Below are 11,467 nucleotides of genomic sequence, written 5' to 3' on the forward strand. Positions count from 1 at the left end.
GTCCCAGAAATCGAAATTCCATTACTCACTCGAAGCGAACAGGATAGGGTATCTTGCCCTAATTGACTGGAGCCAATGTTGAATGGTTACCAAAGGTATTTGTTTAGCCCGGCGATATAGTTACATTATGGCATCCTCTGTTGGGGGGCTGCCAGTAAAACTGCACTCAAGCCACTGCAGAAACTACAGCATAAAGTGCTCCGAATCATAACTAGGGCCCCAAAGGGGCCTGGCTGCCCATCCAATAAGTCGCTGCTGAAGAGATTCGGCGTCCTAAACATAGAAGATATGCGGTAACTAGAAATCGCCAAGTTTATGTATCAGTTTCACTGCGGTCGTTGGCCCGAATATTTCAATGACTTCTTTACCTCTGAATCAAAAGCGCACAAGTACAACACACGCGCGTCCACGTCGTCCAAATATCATATGATCGACCGAAAAGATCATCGCTCCATCAAATATGCCGGACCTGATGTGTGGAACAGTATCCCGACGGCCATCCGACAGTCGACGAGCATGTCCACATTCAAGTCGAAATGCAAGCAATTACTACTAAATAAATACAGTCCATCCTCAAGATTACCGGACCACGACTGACCTATGGATCTCGCTTCCCATGACATGCCGCCCTATTTCTTGTCGCATTCTTCTTCTATACTATCTTCTTTACTTTCATTCAGTGTGCAATGCACACTGTGCATTAGGGTGGAGTGAAAATGACTTTTTTTTTTCAAATCAAAAAAGGCCTTCCTCAATCCTGACAAATGACCTAAAACTTCAATTAAAAGTGACTTCAGGGTGTTGCCCCTATTTTCCAGCCGGCAACCCCCCAATTTCTGCGCGTGGGGGGTAAAATGGCCCATCTTGGCAACCGCTGGTCGTAGAGTCATGATATATAGCTCAAAATCTGCGGAAGCGTCATGTTTCTATCTGTCTTCTGAAGAAAGTTTTCTCTATTGTGAACACAAAATGAGTTATAGCCAAAAAACTATATATACGCACATTTTTGTTGAAATTCAGCATTTATTCTGACGAATTGTGATCTGTCATTAGTTTTTTTATAAAGTAAAGTAACACAGTGGCAATACCGAATATTGGGCCCATATTACAAATATATTCACAACACAGTCCTTTTAAAATCGGTTCAAAACATCATAATGAAACACTCACATTTAACGACTTTTATTAAAAATGCATTCTTTTGTCAAGTTGTTTCATCAGTTTACGAGACTTAATTTTTCGGCGAATGAGGCCATCTCGTCTTTGAAATCCCGAAACTAGTGCTGATGCTTCTGTTACGAGCTTTACATGTCGTTCCACTGTTTGATTGTGGCATGGATGAAACAAAATCAGAGGCTTCTCGCGGCATTCTTCTAACTCTGCATCAGTTAAGTGCTCAATCGTTGGAGGAAGTTGTTGATAAGGTTCAATATCAACCAATTCGTGGTATGCCTTGGCTTTGGGACACAGAATAAACGAATAGGACCCCAGTTCAATTGGTTGGAACTGCTATGACTTTCAATGTCCTTAAGTGAATTTTATTCAGCGGCATGTTTTCGAAACGCAAGCACCTTGGTCACACCCTTATTTCGTATGTCTTCATTATCATCTACCAGCATTGCAATCATAATATTTTCGGGGTGTGCGGAATAACCGTTTCTTATCACCACATTCGGAGCAATTTTTCGAACGTTTCGGTCAGAGAAATTCAAAACCTGTTTAATCAAGTTGCAGATGTTTCTGGGTCCATGTGTTATATGTTTGTTTCCCTTGATTTCAAACCAAGTTGAAAATATACTTCAAGGCAAAAACGAACCAGAATCTCCAGGTTTAAAGGCGGTTCATTAACTGTTACATAATACCGTAAAACTCTGCACTGCATCCTAAAGTTAGCCATCACTTAATGCGCAACCGGTGGTCCAACCTCCAAGTAAGCCAGATCATCATCAGCATTTCCTTGAATAATTGCCCAGCACATTTATAAGCATATAACTGGTCCTCACTTAAGTCACTAACAATTTCCTATGGGAGCTTTTGAAAGGCCATAAGTGGTGGCGAGAGCTTTTTGAATTGAGTAACTGGCCAACAAGATACACTTCCACGTTGTTTTTTTCAATTGGGTGTGACCAAGGTGCTGGCGATTCGAAAACATGCCGCTGAATAAAATTCACTCCTGGACATTGAGAGTCATAGCGGTTCCAACCAATTGAACTGCGGTCCTGTTCGTTTATTCTGCGTCTCAAAGTTGAACTTGGAAGCAAAGGTATACCACGAGTTGGTTGATATTGAACCTTATATCAACAACTTTCTCCAGCGATTGAGCACTTAACTGATGCAGAGTTAGAAGAATGCCGCGAGAAGCCTCTGATTTTGTTTCATCCATGCCGCAATCAAACAGTGCATGGAACATCATGTAAAGGTCGTAACAGAAGCATCAGGGCACGTTTCGGGATTTCAAAGACGAGATGGCCTCATTCGCCGAAAAATTAAGTCTCGTAAACTGATGAAAAAACTTGACAAAAGAATGCATTTTTATTATAAGACGTTCAATGTGAATGTTTCATTATGATGTTTTGAACCGATTTTAAAAGGACTGTGTTGTGAATATATTTGTAATATGGGCCCAATATTCGGTATTGCCAGTGTGTTACTTTACTTTTAAAAAAAACTAATGACAGATCACAATTCGTCAGAATAAATGCTGAATTTCAACAAAAATGTGCGTATATATAGTTTTTTGGCTATAACTCATTTTGTGTTCACAATAGAGAAAACTTTCTTCAGAAGACAGATAGAAACATGATGCTTCCGCAGATTTTGAGCTATATATCATGACTCTACGACCAGCGGTTGCCGAGATGGGCCATTTTACCCCCCCACGCGCAGAAATTGGGGGGTTGCCGGCTGGAAAATGGGGGCAACACCCTGAAGTCACTTTTGATTGAAGTTTTAGGTCATTTGTCAGGATTGAGGAAGGCCTTTTTTGATTTGAAAAAAAAAGTCATTTTCACTCCACCCTACTGTGCATGCCTCCTCTTTACATCGCCTAGGCCAGGGGCGGGCAACTTCTCCAGTCGGCGGGCCGGATATAGGAAAATTAAGTGCTTGGCGGGCCGGATTGCACATTATTCTCCCATTCATCCACATATAGGCTACAACGAATAAATCGTATTAAATGAATGTATTTTAACGACAGCAATGCCACTTCAAAGCCGTTACTCGCCGATAATGACGACGACAATGTGAATTTGAGAATAGCATCGTCATACAGGCACCACCATATCTGCTTCTATCGATCAATCAACACACGGTGCAATCCCTAATTAAGATTTCAAGGCGTTCGATAACCCCGGTACCCCTAATTTACGTAGATATCAATTCATTAGGGTGGAGTAGGTGATGAGATAACGTCGTTGTTCAACTGTGTGGCCAGATTATTCTCGGTATTGAATTCATGAGGTCCGCGTCCTCTACGAAATTTGAAAAGTGGCCTGCGACCCGTTTTGAGTAGGCGACCCCTGGTATAAGCGGTGTCTTACTAGGGTTACCATGCGTCCTCTTTTAAGAGGATTTGTCCTCTTTTTTGACTTTTATGAAAGTGTCCTCGTAGGATGCCCAAATGTCCTCTTTTTGGAGAATTTTGGTTAAATACATGGCAAAGTCGACTGAGATACAGTAAATTAGCACTGAAGTAACGCTCCAGCGGTTATTTCGGGAGATGAGCCGGAAAGTTGACCTTTTTTTTAGTCAACCAACTGGTAATGTGAAAGGAAAAACTGTATTGGGCGAGAAAGTTGACCTTTCTTTTATTAGTCAACGGACCACGAAGTGGGAAAAATTTACCATATTTCCCGATTTTCCTCCGGTTTTGTAAGTCTGAAAATTTTAAAAAAGTGTCCTCTTTTCAGATTTCCAAAATATGGTAACCCTATGTCTTACAAAAGCCTAGAAAAGTGCCGCGGTACAATAAGTCGGCTGTTACGGAATGAAAAATAAGAAATATCAGCCAGGTCTAAATTACCATTGTAGTCGACAAACACCATGATTACCACAAACGACATTATGGTTGAGTACATCGTAAATGCCGATAATGCAAATCTTCTCGCTTCGGCAAACTTACGCGTAACCTCCACTCTCGCACTCTGCGCATACAAGTACATCATAACATACAGTCACTAAATTTGGAGGTAGTAAGCAAGTAGTGGGAAAGCTCGGCAGACTGGGGCCGCGCCCCACATTATCATGTTAGACGGAAAACTCTCCGCGGGCCGGACAAAATCCCTTCGCGGGCCGGATCCGGCCCGCGGGCCGTATGTTGCCCACCCCTGGCCTAGGCCAAGGTGGGTGTCAGATTCCATAGACTACTCCTTGTCGCTTCGACATCTTCCTGTCTTTTCATTGTATCGCATTTTTGTGGTGTATAGAACTGATAAAATTGCTAATAAACCAATGATGACCATTGACCAATGATGATGACCAATATACACTCAGTTATATATCCATGGTCGAATGCCTTGCAAGACGTGGCACCATAAAGACGAAGCCTAAATTTGCAGAGAGCATTCTTGCCTACAGGGATTATAGGCTAGGGTGGAGTGAAAAATAACAATGTTTGAATTTCGAAAAAGTGTCTTGATATGTGGTGCCAAATAACAAATAAATTCTGTCATAATTTTGGGTTCGTACACCCTCTAGTGGTCGTGCAATTTCACCGAACGAGCTAAAAATAGCTAATATCGCCATATCTTGATATAATCACTTACACTAGAAAGCCAGTTTAGGGCTTAAAAGTTGCAGAAGCTACATTTTTCTATCTCACTTCCCCTTAAAAATGAACATAAAAAAGTTACAAGCAAATTACTGATTTTATAGGTAAAATTATGCACTGAAGCAGTGGGTAGGATGCACTGAGCTATATAAACAGGTAGGATGTCGAAAGCGTGCATGGTGATTGATTTTTTGACGGAGCGACATACCCCATCAATTACTAATTTTCAAAACTTGTTCAAACAAATTAAGCTCCTTCCAAGTATAAATTGTGCTCCGGCATCGAATAGTGAATTTTAAAATTGCATTTAAAACGGCGTTCATCGGTAGTGCGGCCTCGCGATATCAAGCTTTAAACAGCGGCCATCAAGAGACTTCTTGCCAATATGCTGTTGTAGAGTTTGTATGACATTTATCACGAAGCTCCTGATTGAAAACCCAAAAATTGGAAATCCACATTCAAACAGTGATGGGATGACTCGAGTCATGACTTGACTCGAGTCAGACTCGAGTCAACTTTTTCGTATGACTTGACTTGACTCGAGTCACTTTGCAAAAATGACTTGACTTGACTTGACTCGGCGCTTCAGAAATGTAGATTGACTCGTGACTCGAAGCAAAATTTACGAGTCAATTTCAAGTCATTAAGTGAACGGTGTCAATTAAATCACACTATCTTATGTACGTTCGGGTTATTCGCGATACGCCGGTGCCACTTGTGAGAGCAACCAGTCATTCACTGATTGTACGTTTCACTGATCCTCCATTGTTACATCACAAATACGTCGACCGCAAACGAAACGATCACAGCTTACGTTGTTGTAGAGTAGCAGTAGATTAATGAAATAGAAACGTATCTTTGTTTCAGACGGCTCGGTGCTTATATTGCGCAGTGCTCACCTTTACCAACACTCTTGTATGATTTAAATCGAATGAATATATAGTTTATGCGTTTATATTCTCACGGATGTGTAGATGGGTTGTGTATTGACCATATCAATTTGTTCAACTTGTCGAGGCTTCGTATTCGATCCTCTATGTTGGCTGATAAGAACATGCTATATCAGTGTATCATGTAGCTATATATAGTGACTCAATTATTTTATTAGGAATTCTTCGTGTGCCTGAGCGTTACAGCACCTTTTTGCATGTATATTTAACTTTATATTCGTTATTTGATTCAAGATAGATGGCGAAATAATCTGTCATTCACCCAGTTAGCAAAATGTATTGACTTTGCATCAACACTCATACTTGGAAAATTCAATTTGACTTGAATTGTGACTTGACTCGTGACTTGACTTGACTCGACTTGACTCGAGTCACCTCGAAAAAACGAGTGACTTGACTTGACTCGAGTCATCTTTGAAAATCGATTGACTTGACTTGACTCGAGTCAAAATGTGCAATGACTCGAAATGACTCGTGACTCGAAGGTAGTGAATTGATCCCAACACTGCATTCAAAACACAGACATCAATTCTTTATTGGAAACATAAAAAGTTTGCAGTATCACAGAGTATCGGTTGTTTAGTACTGAAAGATTTCATCTGCTTTCGAGACTTTGATACCTGGAATTTGGAAGAATCTGATGCCGGTGTCAATGTTGCTGTTTAGGTTTGGTGTCATATTGTAGATTTATCATACGTCCTCCGTTAGGTTGGATTTGTAGTCATTTCTCAGGTTTTTGAATATGGCCTATTTTAGAGCAAGGATAATAGACAGTTTCGAGTAAAAATTGGCATAAATGACGCTATATAGCGAAGGCCGTCCGAACGGGAATAGTTTTTTTTAGTCTACTCACCAAATTTTACAGGTTTTCAGTTTTGATCAAAGAATTTTTCTGATTCGGTAAAAATGTCCTCCTTTACAGATTTTAAAATATGGTAACCCTAGCATATTAGTCGTAATCTGGCGCTGGCCCTGCATATGCGTTGTGAAGGATATTTAATTGGAAACGCGGACGTAGATATTTGTTTTATTATTAAGCCGCGATTCCGGTTTGTATCATGTCTTGGGATCTCATTGGGTCGAAAGTGACACAGCAGTACGACCATAGGTATTTCAACTATATATTCGCGCAACCAATATATTTTCTACGTAAACGGCATATTACGGTTTTGAATTGGCGTTTTCGCTTCTGTGAAGGACTACTTCTGGGTCTATATTTGTAAAACCTATGAACTTTGTGCGCACTTTTTGTCCCTTGGAAATTGGATGCCAATTTCACCGATTTGGTACTAGTGGTAACGAGAGTACAACTACAGCGCCGTAGCCGGGTTATTATAATGGGGCCTGTGAACAGGGAACTATTTCCTGCAAAACTTTTTACAAATTTGCTAGAAACGTAAGAATTTTTCAATCTACTCAGAATTGCTTCGCAGGCCGGATGCGACTAAATATGTTTGATACACCTGATCTAGTGTTTTTACGAGCCTCGAGTGGCGGCAACAGTGACTCGTATTTATCAAGTAGAAATTGCTTGCAATTCGACCTAGTCTAGTCATTGTGCTCCTGCACTTCAATGTAATAGTGAAAGGGGTGTACTACTAAGGAGCACAAGCCCTGCTGTCTTCTTCACGAACGATTACACGTTCGCATTTCGATAACGAAGTGACGCAACTGGCAACCGAACATGCCTACATCAGCTATGACGCATAAAACAGATAATGCGATACCGACAATGCACCATCATCTTATTACCCCCCCCCCCCCACAAATCAATAATGCGTATTCAGGAGTGAAGTATATATATTGATCATGTTCATGCAACAAGAACACAGGTCCCTCCAACCTTCTTTATTTTCTCCTCAGCTCTTCTGCTGAAAAATCTTGCCTTCACGATCACTGGTTGTTTGGGAAGAATACCTTTGCCGAGAACTTTAAAGTAACCCTGAAAAAAAAGTAATTAATAGGGCAAGTTTTTGCAACTTTTTTTTACAGCTTCCTAAATACTCGTAAGATATGTAGAATGCTGTTTTAAGGAATCTTACAGAGCAACATTTTCGATTTTTCATGAAAGTATTTTCGGTTTTGGTGAAATACACGGCCAAATTCGACTGAAACACCGTAAATCAGCACCGAAGTACGGGTATTTCGGGAGCTGAGCCGTAAAATTGACCCTTTTTTAGTCAACCGAGCAAAATGCGGTCTTTTAGAGCAACTTTTGTCAAAAATAAATAAATGCAACTTTCCGCGGATTTAACTGCAACAAAAACTTGCCCCAGTTCCAGCTTACCATATCTGAGAATGCAAATTTCACACTTTCGACTGTGTCATAAACGAGTATTAATTAGAATTTGTCAAGATAGTAGAGGGGAAATAAGGAATCGGGTTAGAAATACATTTCAAAACATATTTTGAATCACGCCTATGTCTGTGCAAACACGGGTCCCTATAGAAACATGAACTCGGAACGTGCAGAATTTGATATTTAAACACGAGATCCAGCTGTTAGGCATTGTGCGAAGGGGGATCTGAAAAGATGGTCTTTACAATCAGAACCAACCAACGTTAACTTTGCAATAGTTAAGACCAGAAACGCTGTGTATGCGAGTTTAGTACTTCAAATTGTTATACAAGTGAACACTAGCTTCGTATGGAATTCTAGTCAACCGAGATATGCTCTGGAATGTATGTATCGAAAATTATATTGCGTGTTGTTCACAAAAACTCTTCAACTCTGGAATTTTGAGGGCTACCAGTATCGGTTCACAATACGTTTTATGTTGCAGTTACATAGGCGATTGTCTTGCGTACTGGTGTGATTGTGTACTCATACAAGCAAATTGCTGCTTCGTAATGACAGAAGTTCAAAGTAAATACGATGATAGTTTTGGGTAGTGGAGAATAAGAGTCGGAATACATCTGAAGTGGGAAACCAATGTATTAGTTGAAAACCAAGCGCTTAGAATTTTGGAGACCAAGATATAATCTTGATGATCCTGTACACAGACAGACACACACACAGACATGTCCCTTAGATGATAGTGCAAAAGTAAATGCCAAACAGCAACTTACAGCACGAATGCAATCGATGACAGGTGCTACGTCAGTTTTTTCCTTGTAATGCAGCCTGGTTTGCTCCGTAACGAGTGACCAGAGTCTATCAAGATTGATGGTGGGGCAGTATTGCTTACTGCGGTTCAAGTTGAATGTTCTCATACCAACTTTACCGAAATAACCCGGATGGCTGAAATGAAAATTGAAAGAGTCAATTAAAAGAACTGGGAAACGATATCAAAAATCATGATTTACTATTTGTCGAAGTTGATTCGGTGATGATGCTGGCCACCAGCATTACCGCGACCACCAGGATGCTTTCGGTGTTTGCCGACACGTCCATGACCATGACTTACATGTCCACGCAACTTGCGAGTCTTCTTCAACCTGGAGACCTGAACGACACATCACATTTAAGGCAGGATTAACATAGAGGGCAGTTCTTAGCTATTGACAGAAATACAAGCAGAACTTGGTCTGTAGCCAAACCCAACCTATTGATTAACAAGGTACGTCGTCAAGAGACATGGAATCCACCGACAAGCTAATGTTGGAAACTAATGTTCATTTATCAAAATCTACAAGATTTTCTGATCACAATTATATTCAAACAAAATAGATACATGCTGCAGGATAAGTGCCATCTGATGTACTCGCATATGGTAGTCACAATGCGGCTCATTAATCATGATAGCATATACAGCCCTTGCGGTCACCGTTCAAGATACCTTGCGTCTTCATAGGACAGAACTACTCAAACAGCTATGTCCTGCATTTAGCAAGCATTTGCCCCAGGTTTTGGCAAGTTGTGGGTAACGAAAATGACTACACTCCATCGAAGAAACTTCGTGTCGTCCAATACACGGAGGAAATTTGCCCCAGGTTTTGGCAAGTTGTGGGATCGACTGGTTTCGAATAATATCGTAAACATTCGTGCTGGTACTCCTATGATCATGAATAAGATTCTCTTGAAATATTTCGCGGAAGATGATACTCGCTTCAAGACACAAATTAATTATATCAAAGAAACCCGCGATTACACTAGATATTACAAGAAATTAACCTACCATCCTTGCGCGTCCACAGCTCACAGCAAAAAGAATCAGACACACTGAAATCGCTACAACGATTTGATTGGTGGCAGATAGTCAGTGAACCATAACGAATATTGGTCATTCCAAGATCCAGATCCATCCACTGACGAATGCTCGCTGACTAAACTAATTTATTCGATTTGGTATCACTTCGAGATACCACAAGATTGCGATGAAATGTTAAGATAAGAAAGCGGTTAAACTATTTGGTGAAGTACATCAATCAAACACCAACCTTTCCCGACAGAAAGTGTAATGAATACACTGTATGTACACTGAATGTTCATTTCAGTTTATTGATCATTTCATCAGTTCAAAAGACCACAAGATTACAACACTGTTGAAACATAAAATAGAGTCGAAATATTGTGAGGCAATCAAACACTCACCTTGGCCTCAAGATACATAATAATAAAAAGAAGGACATGTAAGATACGAGGCATCTCACAGAATGAAAAAGAACAAGTGAAAACTTTAAATGGACTGGCAGTGAAACATGACAGTAATTCCAGATAATGCTTGGTGAAGGATCTTCTAATTTAATCAAGCTTTATTCGCTGTTTATTTAGATTCTCGATATGTGATATTTCGGAGCCATGAATACGATTGTGGAGCCGCAATGTATGATATTTAATGTGGTACTGAATTGTACATTTTAGTGAGCACCTTGCACATGTCTCTCGTATTGTTGACCAGGGTTGCCAGAATGGCCCTTTCGGGGCCAAATTCGTGAAATTTGGCCCTTTTTAGAGGCAGTTGGCCCCAAAATAATAATTTGGCCCCTTGGCCCTTTATTTTCAATTTTTCGCCCTTTTTGGAAGCAGTTGAGACATACCGTCAAACTAAGTATTCAAATAAATCTATCTTGCAAATTGAGCTGACAATGTTTATACCAATGTCAAAGATTCGAGTGGAAACACTGTGGAAGATTTGGATTTGTTTTTGTAGAATGTAGACTGTGTTGGAATTGTAAATACAGATTTGTGAACAGGTGGACGAAAAAGCATCGAACATAGATGGAAGCTATCTAGCAGAAAAAGTCTGAAGAAGAGCACCCTTATAGTACTTAATGATTGATAGAAATTTCAAAGAAAAAAATGCAACATAACCGTAGAGATTTTTGGTGAAAAACCTAAAAATTAGGTATATATATTAAGTTGGATAAGTTTCAAATGTAAAGAAACTATTCTCTCAATGTTTATTGAAAATTCATAAAATTTAATCACTCTCATATTATAGCACAAAAGTTTTATTTTACGATTTTATATTCAGTCGGAAAAGGCTTGAAACAATGAAGCAGTTATTGCAGTTGGATCCAGTGTAGTTGCAGGTAGTGGATTTGGTGTCCTACAACAGTATCAACAATATAAAACTGGAATTCCAGGTGTCTATGGGTAATGTTAACGTTATTGACGTTATTGAACAATTTGGCCCTTTTTGGCCCCTTTTCCGGCGCTGTTTGGCCCTTTTTCGCAAAAGATGTCTGGCAACCCTGTTGTTGACATGTCATCTCAATCTCATACTCGTATAAGTTTTAGTATGATACATATTTTACATGGACGATTGCTAAATTGTAGCATAGCGTCGTCACTACTTGTTCGGAT

The 11,467-nt window shown here is 40.0% G+C and overlaps 1 protein-coding gene across 1 annotated transcript; it reads right to left on the reverse strand.

Moving 5' to 3' along the window:
* Nucleotides 1-7,500: 7,500 nt before the first annotated feature.
* Nucleotides 7,501-9,964, reverse strand: LOC145433485 (large ribosomal subunit protein uL15-like). The gene is made up of 4 exons (XM_080310602.1): nucleotides 9,837-9,964; nucleotides 9,025-9,164; nucleotides 8,788-8,959; nucleotides 7,501-7,660 (listed from the first exon to the last, which is right to left on the reverse strand). The coding sequence occupies exons 1-4, from the start codon at nucleotides 9,837-9,839 to the stop codon at nucleotides 7,532-7,534; spliced, it is 444 nt and encodes a 147-aa protein (XP_080166728.1). The 5' UTR covers nucleotides 9,840-9,964; the 3' UTR covers nucleotides 7,501-7,531.
* Nucleotides 9,965-11,467: the final 1,503 nt, after the last annotated feature.

Source organism: Botryllus schlosseri, chromosome 2, assembly GCF_051294905.1.
Source record: "Botryllus schlosseri isolate E-star chromosome 2, Bs_hap1, whole genome shotgun sequence".
NCBI classification, from domain to species: Eukaryota; Metazoa; Chordata; class Ascidiacea; order Stolidobranchia; family Styelidae; genus Botryllus; species Botryllus schlosseri.

Excerpts from the sequence above, each read along its gene's own strand:
- LOC145433485 (XM_080310602.1), bottom strand. Across the intron at positions 8,960-9,024 it reads CGAATCAACTTCGACAAATA|CCATCCGGGTTATTTCGGTA; the intron begins GTAAATCATGAT and ends TTTTCATTTCAG. Across the intron at positions 7,661-8,787 it reads TCATCGATTGCATTCGTGCT|GGTTACTTTAAAGTTCTCGG; the intron begins GTAAGTTGCTGT and ends CTTTTTTTTCAG.